Here is a 20363-nt window from a genome sequence, read left to right on the forward strand (position 1 = left end):
TGCTGCGAAGGCTGGAGGACAGTCGCCATTTCCCCTGTGAATGGTCCTCCCGTGGAGCCGGCAGGCGGCCGCCATCTTAAATGTGTTAAGCCTGCCCCCACAGGCCAAATCTGAACGTGATTGGTCTGGTAAGCTCTGTTCACTTCACCCTTCTGACTCACTGGGACCTGGCCTCCAACACCAGAGGCATTTTCTCTGTGAGCAGCCAGCCCTGTCCATGTTGCACTTTTTCTTGGAAAACTATTGGAGTCTGCAAGCCCCAGGCAGGTGATGACTGGCCTTGGTGTGCTCTGAGACTTCTGTTTAGTCACTCCAGGCTCAGCACTGGCAACAAGCCAGAATTTACATTATCCTGGTGACCATATCTCTGCTGTTTTACTCTTCTCTTCTCTTTCCTGGTTCTAATTTCTCGTTGGAGTAGGGAGAACAGAGAGAAAAGTAACCCTCATATTTGATGTGGCAAGTGATTGCAATTCCTTGTCCATGGTCTCTGATTTCCCACCAAGGACCACTGTCAAAGGTGGCTGACTCAATGTGGGTGAGTTCTTTGGCCAGCTATGTAGGACCTTCCCACCAGGTGATCTGACTTTGGCTCAACCTCTTCCTACACAAGGAGTGGGTCATGTACAATTATCTTCCAGGTGTTTATTTAAACCTTGAGATACTTGCACATCCTTTCTTTGCCAAATAGTTGGGATTCAGGAATGCAGATAGTTCCTTTGCTATCACTTCTTTCCATCCTGCTGTTTCATTGTCTTCCTGTTCACATAAGCCCAGGGAAAATCAACAAACTCTCTTTCAGAGAAGGCAACAGTCTCCCATTCTGGTACACACTCCAATAAATGGCTCTCTTTGAGCTTCCCTCCTCATTGGACACTGCAGGGAGAAGTGAGCATAGTGGAACCACTCTATTCCTCACTAGGCTGATGACTCACAACTTTCAAACACCCTTTCTTTTAACCCTATCAGCAAATATATAATAAGGTCCAGCAGAGGAGATAATGCTTGGTGTATCATTGCCAGTTATGTCATCTGCCAATAATCCTAGAAGAGTTGTCTGATCTCTAGTTGTTTCTCTGTCCATTCTTAAAATACAGGATACCTGCTTTCTCTTTTCTTTAATCTTAAGTCTTGGTAACCAATTCCAGGACAAAAGGGAAGTTCCACTCAACATGCTGATGGAGATGTTTTCTCATCCAAAGCCCCTCCCTATTCAGTCACTTCAGTCTTCTTGCTGTTATCATTGGAGCAGAGCTCTTAGTTTCCCAGAGCAGCTACATGTACTTCCTCCCTCGCTGCCCTCATCCATCAGGTCCTTGGTCTAGTCCTGTGTTGTGTGAGCTCTAAAATATCTTTCCTTTGCCCTACTGCAGTTTTACTAAGAAAGAATCTCTATTAGATACTCAAATACTTGACTGGACAAAACAACAGATGGTACATAGGCCTGTTCACACTTTTAAATGAGTTGAAAAGTATGTTTCTAGTAATAAAATAACAATAAAATGTGAGCAGTATAACAGAATATACATTTCCAAAATGAGCTAGATCAAATCATTTTGAACTACCCTTTGGGGCTTTTTATGATCCATAAAAGAAAGCCATTTTTATTACTTTTATAGTTTTGTTTTGTTTTTTATCTGAAATAGTATACTCAGATTTATCACTCATCTAATTCACCAGACTTGGCTCCAGATGACTTTTGTTTATTTTCAGTAATTAAATTTGCCCCCAAATATCCTCAGGGCTAACACTGGGGATGTTTAAAGAATATGCTCCATATTCTAAAGGCAATACAAACAAACAAATGAAAACAAAAACAAAGAAAAAAAAAGAAAGAATATGAAATCTGGCATATTTATAAGTTTCTGTCATAGCAACAAATAGCCCGAAAGTTTCAGTGGCGTGCAACAACAGAGATTTATCTTTCAGTCATGCAGTACGTGGGTTGCAAACTTGCTTGGCTCCACTGGACTCCATACAGCCATGCTCAGCTCTGCTCCACATTGTCTTCTGATCCCAGGACTCAGGGAATAGCCCCCAGCTGCAACATGCTGCTCTAATGGCAGAAAGAAGAAGAATGAGAGGCCAAACCAATCCATGATAGCACCTTGAAAGCACCTGCACAGACACGGATACATTTCATCCAGTCACATCCTATTGGCCAAAGCGAGTCACGTGGCCAACCCTGACGAGGAATGGAGAATTAGACTCTGCCTATGGGAAGGCACTGGTAATCATCCAGCAAAGAATACAGATGTATAATCTTCTTCAGGGAAGAAAGCATAGAATTGGGAACAATAATCAAATCTCCTGCATAGTCTGAGCACAATCTTAAGTATGAACATAATATAACATTCCAAAGAGACTACTTTCAAGGTGGTAATAAATACATAATAATAAATAAATATTAGATATATAAATTATGGTATGGGGATAAAAATTAAGTCAGTTACATACCTTATGGGCTCCTTTCATATATTTGTGTTCTAAAATTTTGTACAATCTAGAATATGGATTTCATTATTTTCTGAATTAATTGTGTTTTAATAGTTTCATATTAAAGTTGTTACAAAATGGTTTATTGACAAACATATATTGCAAAATAACTATTGATTGTAAATTACATTTCTGCAGGCTTTGCCCATATAATGCCCCTGAGTTATAAATTCAACAGAAGTTCAGTGCTATATTTCTGAAAGACCAAATCAATATTCTAAGAATGAACACAGGAAAGTTATCTCTGCAAAAACCATAAAATGTATCAAATTTAGAAAAGTATTAAATCAGCCTCTTAATCACTGAGAAATAAAACAAAGTTGTAAAGGCTAAATAAGTATATGCTTTTTACTTAACACACTATTGGAATCTTAAAATTAATAATTCCATATCAGGTATTGGATTTCAGCCTTTATATGTCTCAGGGTTATAAGTACACTTGAACAAGTTATATTCTGGAATCCACCTGTGTTCACTAAAAACTGATCTACGGAGCCACACATCTTGCCTCACATAAAGCAGCAACAAACACAGGAGGAAACGGGAAAGGGAGATCTTGGGGTGACCTGAAATAACTCATCTTTTTGAGTAGCTCAGTTTTCTTCTGCTCCTGGATGTTATTGTCTCTCTTTACTCACGGGAAATACACAAGTAGGTGAAAATTTAAGTCAGACCCTAAGATGTGGGCTATCGTGCTGTCGAGCACTAAAATTAAGATCTACTCTGAAGGAAGGTATGAGGCAAGGCGAGCAGGGTGGTGTGATTACTCTGTTCTGTCCTGCTGGCAGACTGATGAAACGCGGATTATCTGTACTTTTACTGTGGCTCTAGCCTAGTCACTCACCATGGGACCAGAAGCAGCTATGCACGTAAGAAATGGAGAAAAGCTCTAATTTGTGAGAGAAATCTCCACTTCATGCGAGCTGAGAGGTTTGTGACTACCGTATGTCTCTGTGAGTCCACCACGATCTCCTTAATTTAGGAAAATACAAGATCCTGCATGACGTCCTATCACAGATGTGCTCAGTCATGTGGGTTATGCTTCCTTCTATTCTTGCTTTCTGCATCTCATACTTAACATTGTCAAACCTTTAATCAGCTAGACTTTATGCATTTACCCTCATTCTAATGTTGTCATTACTTACAGTCTATATCAAACTGGATCTCAGACATGAGGATAAACAGGTCTCTGGCATTTTGAGATTTACATCACAGTTTGTAAACAGTCACACTGCCTGCATCTTAAAAGCCCAATTTTTCAACACCAAGTCTTACTCAAGACTTCTCAGCCCCTTAACCTTTTTTTTTAAACTTTTCATAAGCAATACTGCTTCTTCCAGGTGACAATGTCTTATGAAAAGGGTTTCTGTAATGCTCAAGGGATCGTGGCCAGCTGTTTTCTACAATCTCACAAAGAGAGGCAATGAGAGAAAGCTATGGCATGAGGGGGTTTATCACTTCTATGGTGAAGGTCGCTGACACGGAACTGAGTGACCCTCTACTCAAACCTGTATGGCTTAACTTTCTCGGCAGTTGTTTCAAACTAATGGACATGTTAATATCTCTTGCCGATAAATGACTGTGCCGGTAAATGACTCTCATGATCTCAATTCTGCAATGTGTAGAAACAGACTCTTTATGAAGTCGGGTAAAAAGCCACAGAACTTGAACCAGATCTCACCAGGAGAACATGTCATCTTGCAGGGATGTGCAGGAAACACATTCCAAAAGGAAAAGAATCACAACAAAATACACTGTTTTCTTCACCTTTACATTTTTTACAACACAGTCACATATTCTCTCTGTAAATCTCCCTTTTCTTTTCATTTTGAGCAAAGAATCAAACTGAGATTTTCTTCTTTGAATGAGCTGCTCCTGCGAGAAGCAAACACAATTCTTATAGGATAAGAATTGAGTATTGTCAATACAAATTATATAATTCTGGCAGATCCTGTGACATTACATCTTATAATTTTTCTTTTAAATATTTTAGTAAAAAGTTGACTTCTGTGCAGAATAACTTTTCCTTTTATCATGTAGATAGTCATCGGGTGGTTACAGTTATAGTTAACGTACTAGAACAGGTTTAAACTAACTTAAAAAACAAGAAACTCAATATTCAAAACATATAACAATTGTTGCAAGGATTGATATGGGACATAGAAATACTCTACCTATCAACTCCCTATCTCACTGAAACTCAAGTAGACTATAAAATAGTATATTACAAAACTCCTCAAAATACTGTGAGAATCTGAGAGGTACATAATTCTACATAAAATGTTTGAAGTTTTACATGTGCATACTTGTATTTGCATCTTTCCAATTCACACTCATTTTCTTAAAGCTCCCAAATAATGACATGATTCACTTGTTATGTGTCTGACATTTCAAAATCTCACCATAGGAGTAGGCTGGAAAACTGTTTATTGTCTGTTCTTCTTACATTGAAAATGCATCTTTAGCCCCGTGTGTGTGTGTGTGTGCGCTTGTATATGAATGTGTTTTTAATGCTTTGCAGAAGTAAATAAGTACTGTCATTCCACTCAAAGTTTATATTTCTTTTGGGAAAGTAAAAGAAGTGCTAGAAGATTATTTTGCTTCATAACAATGACAAGGAGGAAAGCCTCCAACTAAAAAAGAAAATGCAGACTAATTGAATTAATTTTTTCAACTTAAATGTGTAGGGACAGAAAACTTAGGACAATTAAAAATAATGTGTTTGTTAGAGACTCTGTAACAATGCATATTGGGCAGTGAGGCAAAATTAGCAATACAGAATGAAGTCCATCTATATATTTTCTGACTGCTATTCATTAAATCCTTTTTATTTTCAGCATTCCATCCTCACAATAATTTTCTTCTAGTTCCTTGAATGCTAATTATTTTTCATAAGAAAAGACTAGAGACCAGCTAAGATTAAAAGAATCAGTCAGAAAAAGTTAACATTCAAAGGAATTTGTCTTTTTTATTCTATTTCAGTATTTTGGAGCATATTAGAATGTAAAGTATAAGCATATTGGAATTAGTTTAAGCACATTGGAATTAGTTTCAAGGCAACAGAAATTGTAACATGGCAGACAGAGTATTTAAATACTTGTCACTGCTTCATCATCTAGCAACGTATTCTTACATTTTTTATTTTCGATGCCCCCCACCCCACCCCATGCTCGTGACAGGAGTAGACTGCCAGGTAGTGACAGAAATTCGCTTGGGGAGGCTGTGACATACAGCTGAATTAATGTTTTTTGACTGCATAGTCATACATTGTGCTAAGTCCTTTGAAACGCATTAGCTCATTCTATGTTCTATACAGCTCTGTAAAGTCAGAGTTATTACTTCCTTTTACAGAGAAAGAAATAAAACCGCAGCCTTGCTAAGTAACTGGCCTAAGTTACTTGTAAGTTGTAGGGCTAGGACTTGCATCCAGAATTTCCTGAGAACAAAAACCATGCTCTTGCCTTTACAATATCTTCCTATAGGTCATCAAGGGGAAATGCTGGCAGAAAGAGCAATATAGAAGTATCAACACGGTGGGGGCAACATCTTTTGAAAAAAAGCAGAAAAGGTGGGGCTGATGATTGAGTTGCAATATAGTGTGGTCACTTATAAATACTATTTCTAAAATTATTTCTTCATATTTTAATAAGTCAAAAATATATTCTTAAGATAAGTATTTGTTATATAATTAATAAGCCTGAAAGAAAAAGTGCATTGTGAACTGAAATGAGAAAAGGCAGTTCTCTTATTGATTCTTCACTTTTGGAATCTTATTAGCTATCAAGATGGAAGTTGATGACCGCCAACAAATAAAACACATTTGCCTCCATTTTATGCTGTTAAACTGCCGAAAGCTACCAAGTACAGTCTAAAATGCACTTATCTTTCCTGCTGGAGGTGTTAAAAAATCAGCTTTAGATACAAGAATTATTTTTCTCTGTTTCCTTCAGGTTGCTAAAGGATGCACAGAATGAAGCTTATTTTAAAAGCTGGTATCAGAAGCTGTTGGCTGCTCTCGAATTCTGTGCAGGAAAAGCCTTGAGTGATGAGTTTTCGAAGGAGATGAAACTTATCAAAATTCTGGGAGACATTGGGGAAAAAGTCAAATCTGCCAGTGACCCTCAAAGACAGGTTTGTTGAGAAATCAATCTTCATGTAGTGAAGTGGTTGTTTCTGTTTTTGTTTTTTTTTTAAATCTTTGGTTGTTTTAATTTCATAGCTTAGAAAGAAAATTCCTTATAAGACACTTAAATCAATTACTTTCATCAAGGTTTTTTGTGTTTTTTTGTTTTGTTTTTTTCATTTTACTATCCTAAAGTTATTGCCTATCACTAGGACAAAGTTGTCTCTCACTAGGACACTAAATAGCCATGTAGCATGCAGAGAATACCTGACAAGAGGCCAACTTAAAGGCAGTTGGAATTTAAAATGACCAGAAGAAATAATTTCCTTAAAATAGCAGCACAAGTCAGACTCATAGAAGTACATAAGGAGACTCTTTAGGGCACGTTTGTCCAAGGTACAAAATTTAGGTCTGGGCTTTTCCAACAATGCACTCATCAAGATCCCATTTTTAAAGACTTTTTGCCAAAACAAGTAGAATGAATTAAATGAAACTATTCAATAGTGGTGTGGCTAGTAATACTCTTACAATAAGATCCATGGATGACAAAGTATGATGCCTCTTTCATCAATGATTATAATAATGGACTTCGCTATTCTTTTTGGTGGTCTGTTGGAAGAACACTTGCTCTTCTTATTTATCTGCATCTCTAGTTCCCTTCATTATGGATCATTAAGTAGGTTCCCTAATCACTAAATGGGCTCAACATTCTAGATGCAGGGAGATATTGGGCATCCATTCATTGTAGTAAGAACATCATTCAATAACAATTAAGTACTTACTACAGACTAGGAGTTAAGGATGGAAAGATGACTAAAACATGAATTTTGTGCTCAAGGGAGCTTAGAGTTTCTCTTCACCCACTATTTTAAAATCAACAAGAGTTTTCAACAAAATGATGTGAAAATAGTAACAGGCAGTGTCCCAGAATTTTTTTCCCAGCACAAGATTTTTCTTGCTGGAAGTCACTTCATTTGGTAAAAATTCCAGAAGCTAGCTATTGTCTTACCTAGGATATAATGGAAAAGAAAAAGCATATTCATAAAATTTGTTTTTAAATGGGAGACATATAAACTCTGATTATACAGAAGAGCCTAAGGCACATAACATGATGGACAATGCAAAAAAAAAAATTATATGATTTCTCCATATTACTATTATCTCATTAATTATTTTCTAGAGATAGACAAAAAGTTGAAAGCAAGTGAAATAAATTGGTTTCAAATTTACAAACTTTTTGTATAGGTTTGGTCTATTTCTTACGTTTTTAAATCCCTCACATATTTAAGATGCATACTACAGTGAAATAATTCTGGTGCCTTTTCTGACCATTTGCATCATGTTCCAGAGTGATATTGACATTATTCTCCCAAGTAAAAGTATTTTTTTTCACCTTGACTGGCTGCTTTTGTGATAAAAGCTCTTCACATAAAAATAGGAAAACAAAAGAGGTGGGGGAAGCAGTTATAATTTTTCACCATTTAAGTTACTGTTTGCTTATTTTTTTAAAAAAAAGCACTAATTAAACCTAACTATGTGAAATAAAGAGATTTTAATTTAATGAAGAGAGAAGAGATGCTCCTCCATAATATTTTTGAGGCAAATCCAAGCATAGATAAGGCAAAAGAGGACAGACAGAAAGAATGCCGTTGTGGGATTTTCCTCACTTCTCCACCTTGATCTTCTGGATTCTGGGAGCAGCAAATGCTATTATGTGCCAGTGAACCAGGAAGAAAAGCTAAGAAACTCTTGAGAGGTAATTAAGCATTATTACTATGATATCCTCATTTCCACAATTGGGCTTAAAGAGTTTTCAAAACTGGGCTAAAAGGAGCTTTCTTAATTTTGAATTATTATTACTATTTTGTTTTGAATTACTATCGATTTTCCCCCTATTTTCATTGGGAATACACAATTATAGAGGCATTGTTTGTGGTCTCAGACCTTCAACAGGTACTATGAAAGAGGATTGTGGGAGTGAGTCAAGTATCAGAATTATACTCGTTGGTATTTAGTAAACTATATGTATTACTGTTTCTGACCATTATCAATTGTCTGCAATAAACATTTTTTGTCATTATTGCTCATAATATATGTAAACTTTTTTCTAAAATGTACTATTAAGTGTAAATCTTAAGAGTTACAAACTAAGAATTCAGAAAATTATCAGAGATGGATCATATTAATAATTACTTAAAGCAGGGATTTCAAGTTGCTGAGCCACAGCTCAAGTCTAACCCATAGTGTTTTGTTTCAACAGAATAGTGCTTTGATTTTGTTGCTATTTTTTAAAAATTGAATTTAAAGTCTTTTAGAAAGCATGCACTCATTAATTCTCCATTTTTTCCCCAGCACTCTCTGCTATTTTTAGCCTGCTGCCTCCTCAAGTGTGGCTACATCACCTACCTGACCCTAAAGCATCCAAGTGTGCAACCCTTGAATTAAAGAGTTTATTTAATCATATTACAACTTGAAGGAAAATTTAAGTTCTTTACACTTTCTAAATGCTTTTTCTTATGATTTTCCACAGGAAGTATTGAAGAAAGAGATTGGAAGACTAGAAGAATTCTTTCAGTATGTAAATACCTGTCACCTCCCTCTGAACCCTGCTCTATGTATAAAGGGGATTGATCATGATGTAAGTCAATTTATTCAGTAGATAAGTTGAGTTATTTTGTTTTGCATTGTTTAGTCCACTGCATGTTTATGAAATGGCACAAACAATTTATACATTTTATGTAATTACTTTAAGAAAAATAATTGAATTCCATTCAAATCATGTGCTCCATCTGATGTACTGTGTGACCCCTCTCGCCAGTTGACTTGTTGGCTTAGAAACATCAGTTCAGTGAAAAAAAACAATAAAGATGCTTTTCACTGAATTGATTTCTCAATTTATTCAAAATGGTTGATTTGCTGACCCCAAACAGGCTAAGTTTAATTTCATGCTTATTTAGATTACGTGTATGCCCATGCCTAGTACACTAATATATCATTAGCTATAACATCTCCATTTCAATTCAATTTAAAATTCATTGATGCTCATATGTTAGTGTGCCATATAATACATTTTGTGATTCTACTCATGCCTGGAAAGCCATTCCTAGTGTTGTCATCTTACAAACCCCTTCTCTTCATTTGCCTCTGTCAGCCACCCTTCTCTGACATGGAACCATCCTTTCTTCTCTGTTCTCCATGAGCTTTATTTTTCACCTTCTCAAAAGCCCAAGAGTAGAAGACACTAACAGAGACAAGGATTGATAAGAGAGATTTAGAAGTAAAGAGGTTAAACTATCACACATGCATAATAAATGTTACTTAACTGAAGTTATAAGACAATCAACAAAACAAATCCAACAATTAGAAGAAAAATTAGACCATTATTACTATGAATACAAAAAGTTTTTCTAAAAACATGATACTATCACCTTTACAAATTTGCTGCCACAAAGACACCCTACAAACTTTTCTCATATGCTACATAAACATATTTTGAAAAATATCAAAGTCATGAATTCCACAAACTATGTCTATTTGATCTAAAATCCAAATCATCGCTACTTTTTAAAAAAATGTGTAGCTTTTTAATCATTAGCAGTATTCACTGATTAATGCTGATGCTATATGGAAACTCAGCATTCATAGACGTAGTAACTTAAAGTAGAAAGAACAAAATGGATCATTGAGTCCAGATGTTGGGGTTTTTTATTTCTGCTTTCTTGGTTTGTTGTTGTTTAAGGAATAGACTTTTTTTTTTTTTTTTTTTTTTTAATTAAAAGTACATGAGTTTTTGTTTGTGGGTTTGGGGTAGTTCTAATTGTGGCTGATGTGAGTGTCCAGGTGAGCTGGCCAGATTCCTGGGTCACCAGCCCAGGAGTTACCACTTCTAGTGCTGAGACAAGGACCACACTCCTTCCCTCCTTCCCTGCAGCAACCTGCAGCCATTGGCACTTTCCCTGAGACTCGAAAGTGCCCCAAGGAGAGCTCAGTTTTTGCCCCATTTGCTCTGACCAGCTGCGCCTGGCACAGGGTCACCACACTTGTGCATACGGCAATGAACAAGACAGATGTGGTAGGTGTCGCTCTAATCTACAGGACATGTCAGTCTGTCCTCCAGTTTTACTGACAACAAGGAAGTCTGAAGGGACATACATTACATCTGAAGGTGCAATAAATGTGGCAATGTTCCAACCAGAGCCCACATCTTGTTGGCCAGTAGAGGATCCATACTGGAAAGAGCCTCTATGAGAATAATAAACATGGTAAGACCTTCAGACAGACCTTTCAGCCAACGGTTCACTTGAAGATCCACTGAGGGAAAAAGCTCTGTGAATGCAGAGTGTGGGAAGACTTGTCATCCCTGTTCCCATCTCATTAAATACCAGAGACTCCACAATTGGGAGAAACCTCATGCATGTGATGAATGTGTAAAAAGCCTTCACTCAGAGTTCCCTACTCATTGATCATCAGATAGCCCATACTGGGGAAAAGCCTTCCTGATGTAATAAGTGTGTGAGGCCTTGTTCAGAGTAAAATCCTTTTCCAACATCAGGCACTTCACAAGTGAGAAACCTTACAGTTGAAATGAGTGTGGGAAAGCTTTCTGTTCCAATAGAAACCTTGTCAATTATCAGAGAATCCATGCTGGGAAGAAGCCTTATGAGTTTAACGAACATAGTAAGACCTTCAGTCAGAATAAATGTCTTATTTGTCATCAGAGCCTCCATAATGGGAAACAAGCCCATAAATGTAGGCAGTGTATAAAAAACCTTCAATCAGACGTCTCAACTTGTTGACTATGAACAAATTCATACCAAAGAAAACCTTTTGAATGCAGTCAGGCAAGGCTCTCAGCCTGAGTAAATGTTTTATTTTGTGTCACAGACTTCACACTAGCAAATAGCCCTATAAATGTGCAATCAAGACTCATACCTCATTATATATCAGAGAATTCACACTGGTGAGAAATCCTATGAATGTAATGAGTATGGGAAGGTATTTGGTTATAGCACCAATCTTACGGTACATCATAGAATCTATCTGGGGAGAAACCTTATAAATTTGATGACTGTGGAAAGTCATTATTGACAGTTCACAGTTTATCATGCATCAGAAAGTTCACATTGGAGAGAAGACCCGTGAATGTAGTGAGTGTGGGAAAGCTTAGAGTCAGCCTTCTATTTTAGTCATCATCAGTGAACTACACTGAGGATAGGCACTCAGGCCTGGCTTTCTTAAATCATGGTTCTCCAAGATGGAGAACAAAGGGGTTAAGTTTGAGTTAAGCTTTCTTAATAAGAAGAATTTTCACCTTTGTCAGTGGACAATTTCCTGTTTCCCTTTGGGTCACTGAGGGATTGTTGACCAGGTGAGAGAATCTGACTGACTTAATGCAATTTTTCTCCACTCCTGGGAAAGTAAACACCAGACATTTCCTTTACTAATATGTTTTTTTTTAATTATTTTAAATTTATTTCATTAGTGTGTAATTCTCAAGAACAGAGGTCATATCTTCCTTTCTCTATTTCAGTTCTTCTATCTCACCATTTACATAAAATCATCCTCCAAGACTCTGATTCATTCTTTCCTGTCTCTTGTTTATGGCCCTCCCAATCCTTATCTCTCCTTGTATCCCTTTTCCTACCTAAAAATACTTTTCTTTTACTTGTTTGCTAACCTATGTCTCTCAGAATCTTCAAATCCAGCTCACTCATCTCTGAACTCTCTTCTTCAAATGCTTCATCATTCAACTGTGATAAATTGCCTTGCAAATTATTTTCAATTTAATGTATTATGTGTACACGTTCATAGCAACTTTTTGTAGGCTCTTTGAGAATATGTGATCTTTTTGTTAGCATATAGGTAATGGTTTGTGCATACTAATTGTTGAATATATATAATATTTTTGGCATGACTCTCAAAAAATATACTGCACGTGAAAACCAAAATATGATACAATGAAAGCAAAAGAGCTGTGAGTAATGCAATTAAGAGGGGCTAAGCCTTGCCATCAGCTTCCCTTTGCCCTTTGTCTCTTCCCTAGATGTGGGATGCCTCAAAAAGACCCCCAAGAGATTGAATAAGTATAGAGTTTTAAATCTACTGATCCAGACTCATTGCTGGCCTAATACAGGATTTCCTAATTCAATACCATGACAGAAGGTGATATGTTCCCTAACTGACTTATTTATTATTTAACAAGCAGCCTCACCCATTTACTATAAAACTCAAACTGATTCAGTAAGTAAGGATTTCTGTTTGCTGTGGGATTAGGTGAGATTTATGTTGATAGCTTAAATTAAGAAATAGATCCTTTTCCTTTCAGCTTCTACCGATTTCAGACTTCTCAGAAATAATGATATGCAAACTGATCTTTCAACATGTATTGAGGTCATAATTTACTAAGTTGATAAACTGAAAGTATCAAGTTCTTTTCCTTTTTTTAATATTGATTGTACTCTTCACTGAGTCCACATGAACTCTCTAATAGCCTACAGAAACACAGCCTTTTAACACTCAAACAATTGTAAGAACATAAAAGAAAAATAAAGAAAGTATAATGGAAAGTACTCAATATTGTAAAGCTGAAAATGGAAATGCAAAATATAACTGAAAGAAACACAAAGAGAAAATATATGTTGTAATCTGTAAAGGTAAGAAAATGTTCATTAACAAAACGGGAAGTAGAATGCATTAATTTTTTGAACTACTTGATTAGGCATTATAAAAAGTATTTTATATCCATTAGCTCGTATATCTATTACCAAAATGTGTGAGGTAGAGGTTGTGAGCCCCATTTGACAGTATGATACATTTAAGTAACTTGCCCAAAGTCTTACTGCTAATAAGTTTCAGAGTCCATATTTGAAGTAATTCAGGGCTTTCTTAATTCTATATCCATGTTTCCTTTAAGTATGCTACAGGGAAGAAATAATTAAAAGGAAATAATTTTTAATAGAATTTGTTTTCTTTTAGATATTAACCAACTAGCATAAGCACAATACCTATATACTACTTAGTTTATTTAAATCACCAACATATCATCACTGTTCAGTGAGAAAAAAATGTAGTTGAAGATTTACCACCTGCCAAAAAGCTGGCTTTTCAGTTTCTAAGTAAAGGCTTTGGTTGGTAAACTAAAGTATTTTGTTTTTGTTTTTAAAAAATAAGTTTCTTTGCTCCAAAGTTTTGTATCCATATGTGTTATAGCTGCTCAAATAACAAATTCTGCAAGAGGCCATGATTCCAGGGAAAGTGTTCTTTTTGCTTTATTTTGCTCACCATTTTTCTCTTCTCTTCTTATAGGCATGTTCATATTTCACATCTAATGCTTTGCCATTGAAGATTACTTTCATCAATGCTAATCCAATGGGCAAAAACATCAGCATCATTTTTAAAGTACGGTAACTCCTAAAATATCAAATTGATTACATGGGTGGAAATATTGATTTATTACTCACGGAAAAAAAATTATTATAGCTCTTTTCCTCTGGCAATAGCACAGAGGATTCCAGCTATTTTTGATTTTGCATTTTTACAGAATTATAATACATGCCAAACTATGATTTGCAATAAATCAAACATGACTGGCTTAAAGCCAGGGAAACTTCAATATAAAACTTAAGAAAACATGTTTCAGTAAATGAAATTATATGATCACTTTTGAGTAGCACCAAAAAATGGAATGTATAGTGAGCCCCAAGGGGGAGAGTTTTATTTTGGCCTAAATACTAAATTAAGAATCAAACTTACTTGAAACTCAAACAATATAAATTAATTTAACATAAATTCTTATCTGTAAGCACTTGCTTATTTTGGTAATTTGGGTTGTTTTCTTCCTTTTAAATAATTATAAATATAGGCCATATCAGTCTTTATCATGAATCCCATGGGAAAATAGAGTAAAAGGTTATAGACAGGTGGGAAAGAGGGACTAAAGAAAGAACAAATAAAGTAAGTAAAAAGTAAGGATTTCCTAATCTTAATTCTTAATTATTAATTAAGAATAATTCAATAACTTAATTGTTCAGTCAAACCAGACAACAGATCTCAACATGATTTATTTGGTGGGTTCTGACTATTTTTGAGGATAATTAGCAAACCCATACATTTGCTTTGACCTGTGTAACCTCAAGCATTAGTGATTCCAAGACACTGCATTTTTGGTAAAATTAAAAAAAAAAAAATACAGAATCTCATCTTGGTATAATTTTATGCATGAGATTTAGAAAGCATTTTTGAAACCAAACCTCTTATTAGTTTAAAAGCATAGAACTATCCTTCTGCTTTGGATATATTCCATTTCCTTCATTATGCTAAAATAATCACCCCTTTATCATTTATTTTTATTAAAGGTAATTCACTCTGAAAACTTTATAACTACTTTCCTAATAAGAGAAGTCAATGATTCAAAGTCTGATGAATCATATGTGTACTATTTATCCTCAGAGTCAAGAAGTTCTTGGTATTCTAACTGTACATCAGTGCATACATTTATGGCATACCAAATAATGTTTCATTTAGCTTTCTCTTGGCTGAGTTTGAAATTTGAATAACCATTCATCCAGCCTCTCTTCACTAGACTTTGAGTCTAAGACATTACATATGGATAATACATCGAAAGATTATTATCAGGGAACAACATTTCAAGCAGCTTCTAATTTGATGATGAAGCTTCTGTAATCACTTAAAAGAAACTTCTCATTTTCTTTGATCTTCTATCAGAAACACAAGGTACTTTTAGTGCTAATAAAACAATTGAAACCACCCTAAGTCAGGCTGAAAATTTATTCAAGGAAAAAAATGATGTTTACCATATTTGAAAGCTTCTAATGAAATTCAAAGAGAACCCCAGAGTCTATATATATACATATATTTTTTTTTTTTTTTACAGGCCGGAGATGATCTTCGTCAGGATATGCTTGTTCTGCAGATTATTCAAGTGATGGACAATATTTGGCTGCAGGAGGGCCTGGATATGCAAATGATCATTTATAGATGTCTATCCACAGGAAAAGGCCAAGGTCAGTAGATATTAGAAAGTCAGTTGACTTACATTATTTATCTCATACATTCACTGGTAATATGCCACCAAACTTTCCACAGCACTCATTTTAGACTATAAATTTTAAAATCCAAAGAACTATACATCATCATCCTTCCTTTTAAAACAGAGTTATTTTCAAAAATGCTAAGCCAAAATAATTTACCTAAAGCATAATGTTGACAACCCAAATGTTAACTGTGATATTCTTTTGTGTGTCTTTAAAGGTGAGTTACATTAATAACTAACTCCTATTTTTTTCTCTTTTTGACAAGATAATAAGGGAAAACCCTACTCATTCAAAAAATACTACTGTGTTTTCCTGAAAATAAGACCTAGCTGGACAATTAGCTCTAATGCATCTTTTGGAGCAAAAATTAATATAAGACACGTTATATCACAAAATATAAGACCTGGTCTTATTTTACTCTAAGACCTATTATTATAAGACCTTTACTATAAGACCTACTATTATATTGTATTATATTATATTATATTATATTATATTATATTATATTATATTATATTATATTAAGACCCGGTCTTATAGTAAAATAAGACCAGGTTTTATACTAATTTTTGCTCCAAAAGACACATTAGAGCTGATGGTCCAGCTAGGTCTTATTTTCAGGGAAACACAGTACTATGGCCTATTAACACAAAATTTACAAAGTTGAAAATGCTTAAAGGAATTCTGAAAATTCTAAATATATTATAAACCTGCCTTTATTTTCTAAAAGTCTTTTGAGTGAAGTATATCAACAGTCAAAGATGATCATACATGCAAACTTTGAAGATACTTCAAGCTTTCTTTTCCTTTATAAAAGTCAAGACATTAATATGGAAATATAATTTATACACATCTCTAATGAATATAATGTCAATGATCCACCCAAATTATTACCAAAAAACATCAGTGGTAAAAGTTGAACGTAATTATAATCATGATAAATTAAAGAAATAATTCCTAAGACATCTTATCTTATAATCTTTTTCACGTGTGGTCATTGTCACTTAGAATTTCATTAAATTAACTGCTATAAATTATAGCAGATATATCTGCATAAACAAATAGATTTTAAAAATCATAGAACTAGAAGAGGACCTAGAACCATGTAGTCATTTTTTTTTTTTTTTTTTTTTTAATTCAGGCAGAGCTACAATTTAAACCCATATCACAAAAGAAACACTGTCACTGCCTGCCTTTCCAGTTCCTGAGATCCTACCACTAGGCCCAGTACCCCAGCCAATTATGACGTGAGATTTTAGCAGCTAAGCATGGAGGCACCCCTTAGTTAATTTAACTTGCAAGTTGAACTTCAGAATGACTTTATTGTCATACTACCCAATTATTTTGATTATTATAATAGGGTTCTTGCTTCCATGCCAAGTGTCCCACCCCTGAGCTCTTCCTAAAGCTCTAGTTCTTAAAAGAATCTTTTATCATTACTACTCTGAGATCATTATTACTTGAGTTTTACTCTCCATTTTCTCACATAAGTGAACTAATTCTTTCATAGCCTAATAACGTAGAAAGTGTAAAAATAAAACTAGATGAGCCAAGCTGAACTTTATTATGTCACATGGATCACCACTTCTTCAGCAATTGAATACATCGCTGACTTGAATGGAATTCTTCAATTCCATCTACTCATTTCTCAGTTTATACTCATAGAATGTAACAGAGACTAAATCTTTTAAAGTTAATAAAATGATACAGCAAAAATAACTGTATATTTGCCCAAAGTTGCAGATGTCATAAGACAGACAAGATAATCTTCCCCCCTATCCACCAACAATCATCTATAGTTATAAGATTTCAGACAGCATTATACTGGCAAAATACTTCTTCAAGAAAAATAGAGATCATTAAAGCAAATGTCATTTTTAGGAAATCATGTTCCATTTTTAATCAGGTGCTGAGGTTTATTGAATATCTACTGTTCTCAAGAAATGTCACAAGTCAGGTAGGGAGTACTATAATGAGCTAAACAGAACTGCAGCCCTTGAGGAGAGTATCTTCCAGGCCAGAAGTTTACATGACTTTCTCAACATAATTGTTGATTATAATTCTCATGACTACTTTGTATATGATGTCCTAAGAGCTTTGGGAGAGACTATCAGGGCAAATAAATTTCATTTATAATTTATTTCATTACTCGCTTTCCAAATTTCATTGACTTAAAAATTACTTAGGAGAATTGGAGGAGCAGATATAACTAGGCCCCAGCCAGGGTACTAAGTCAGGCTCTCACTTTGGGGGCGACAGGAGAGTCTGAAATCTTAGTGATTATAAAAAGCTGCTCTGGTGTTTTTTATGCACCCCTTTTTGAGAGCCACTGCTTTATGACACCACCTTGGAAAGATTTGTTCCTAAGAACCTTATTGCTTAAAGGGTGACCCATGGTCCAGCAGCACTGACATCACCTGAGAGCTTGTTAGAAATGCAGAATCTCAGGCCCCAGGTCCTTACTACTGAATCAGAATATGCATTTTTCATAAGACCCCCAAGTGATATATATGTGCATTAAAATTTGAGAAACACTGCATTAGAGGCCTATAAGAATGGAACCACACATATTACTCAATTTGGACAGAATTATGTTAGAAGTATTTAAAAGGTGTATGATCCATACTAGCTTAAAATGTATAAAACGTAATTTATGGTTTTAATTAATGAGCAGAATTTAGCGTCCATGACTGTTATAAATTAGGTAAAAGGTTTTCTAAGTTGTCAGCAATGCAAAGCTTATGATAAATGACTTGGGATTTGGCAAAGATTAACTCCCAAAAGACAAATGTGGTCTGAAAAGCAACTGACATTGTTACAGCCCAGTATCCAAAGGGTACAATAGTGTAAGCGCTGATTCTGGGCATGGTCAGGCGTGAGGCTGCAGTGAAACACTGCAGAACCAGGTAGAAAGTGATTTTCCTTTTGGAAGGGTTACATGGAGAAAGTGGAAAAAATGAGGGAGGACATTTCCAGGATTTGAAAGAGGAATCCCTCTTTGTAGAGTAATTACATTACTACTAAACATGTAGTGCTTTACATTTGCTGTCTCATTTAATACACACGAGGAAACCTGCATAAGAGCCGAATACTGTTGAAGAAGCAGGGACAAGTGTTATATTAAGGATATGCCCAGGATCCAGGACTTATCTCTGGGGTGTTAAGTTTCTCTTCTTTGTTGTTGTTTTTTTTTTAACATATAGATTTTGTGGGTTATATTTGCAGCATTCAATTCCCACACCCCATGTTTAAGTTTCTTTCTAATCCAGCAGTGTAAATGCCTAATGATTACAACTGGGCTATTGAATATTAAGAGAGATTAAGGCCAATAACCAGCTGCCACAAGCCAAATCCAACACAGAGAAGGGTCTCGTTTACCATCACTGTGATCTACTTGTTCATTGTCTAATTTGAAAGTTTCTAAGGTAGACCACAAAATAGTTGATTTTAAAAACTCAACCATCCTCTTTTCATATAGTTACATTAATTTCCCTGGCCCCTTGGGTATTTGCATTTGCAACTCTTGCGATTATCAAGATGGCAGAAATCAGAAATTCTATACTTTAATTTCTTTCAATGATTTATTTACAGAACTTACATTATAGGTTGTTTTGTGGGCATTAGTCCTCAGAAAGTTTTAAGTACTTGGTTTAAATTGGTATTCTATACAGAATACAAATTTAGTTTGAAAGGTTTGAAAATGTTTACATTTCAATAACCTTAGGAACACAATGAAAAGAAGTCTTGATGGTTACGTGGTCAGTGGGGCATAAATCCTACAGAAGTTTAACCAATATATGCTCCCTTAAAAAACATATTATCATAGTTTCTCTTTAATGTTCACTGAGAAGGAAGGAGCAGGCAGCTGTCAACATGTTTCCTACAGTTACTCTGTTCATTCCCGGAAATGGAACATTTAACATTGAATTAACCTGAACATTGATTTTATAATATATTTTAAATATTTGTTATGGAGATTGTATTTGGTTTGCTTACAAAACCTGTTAAATAAGTTTGAATGTCCTCCCTTAAACTGTAAATGAAATGCACAAGCTGTATGTTAATTGACCCATTAACCTATTGATTCAGTGGGGTCTCTGGGAGACCATCTAGATTGGCTCTCTAGTTCTAGAAAAAAAACATTAAAGCTGTTTCTGATACATCTGATCAAAACACAAGTAGTCTCATTGCTTCCCAGAAATTAGGAAAAATTCGAAGGAAGGCCATCTAGATCAGGCGCCTTCAGAAAATATTTGGAAAGGAAAAGGATAATCCAAGTAGTGCTGGCAACTGTTGCTGTTGTTACCTAGATCAGGATGTGTTTCCTAATATCCCTCATCCTGTGAACATTTCCATAATCTCTTTTCTATCAACCAGGACTGGTGCAGATGGTGCCCGATGCTGTAACCCTAGCAAAGATCCATCGCCATTCTGGACTGATAGGGCCACTGAAAGAAAATACAATCAAAAAGTGGTTCAGTCAGCACAACCACTTAAAGGCGGATTATGAAAAGGTTTGTCCTGCTGGAGCTAATTTTAAATACAGTACTCAAATATGTTCTGGTTCATTAGGTATTCTTATTTATTAAAAAGTAAATTAAGTATAACTTGAGTTCAGGTTCACTCACTCTTCAGCCTAGTAATAAAGATCCAACTTAAATGGTATATTAACTAGAAAAAATGCTCTATGT

The 20363-nt window shown here is 35.2% G+C and overlaps 1 protein-coding gene across 2 annotated transcripts in view; it reads left to right on the forward strand.

The window, feature by feature from the left end:
- The window catches only part of PIK3C2G (phosphatidylinositol-4-phosphate 3-kinase catalytic subunit type 2 gamma), a 276739-nt gene that overhangs the window by 164501 nt on the left and 91875 nt on the right, over positions 1-20363 (forward strand). For both annotated transcript variants that reach the window (XM_088798218.1, XM_088798212.1), the window contains exons 21-25: positions 6447-6627; positions 9150-9257; positions 13925-14017; positions 15513-15642; positions 20050-20186. In XM_088798218.1, coding sequence (XP_088654344.1) covers positions 6447-6627; positions 9150-9257; positions 13925-14017; positions 15513-15642; positions 20050-20186 — 649 coding nt within the window. The remainder of the gene's footprint in view (positions 1-6446; positions 6628-9149; positions 9258-13924; positions 14018-15512; positions 15643-20049; positions 20187-20363) is intronic.

Source organism: Rhinolophus sinicus, chromosome 1 (assembly GCF_057876585.1).
Source record: "Rhinolophus sinicus isolate RSI-liver-muscle chromosome 1, RSI-T2T, whole genome shotgun sequence".
Lineage (NCBI taxonomy): Eukaryota > Metazoa > Chordata > Mammalia > Chiroptera > Rhinolophidae > Rhinolophus > Rhinolophus sinicus.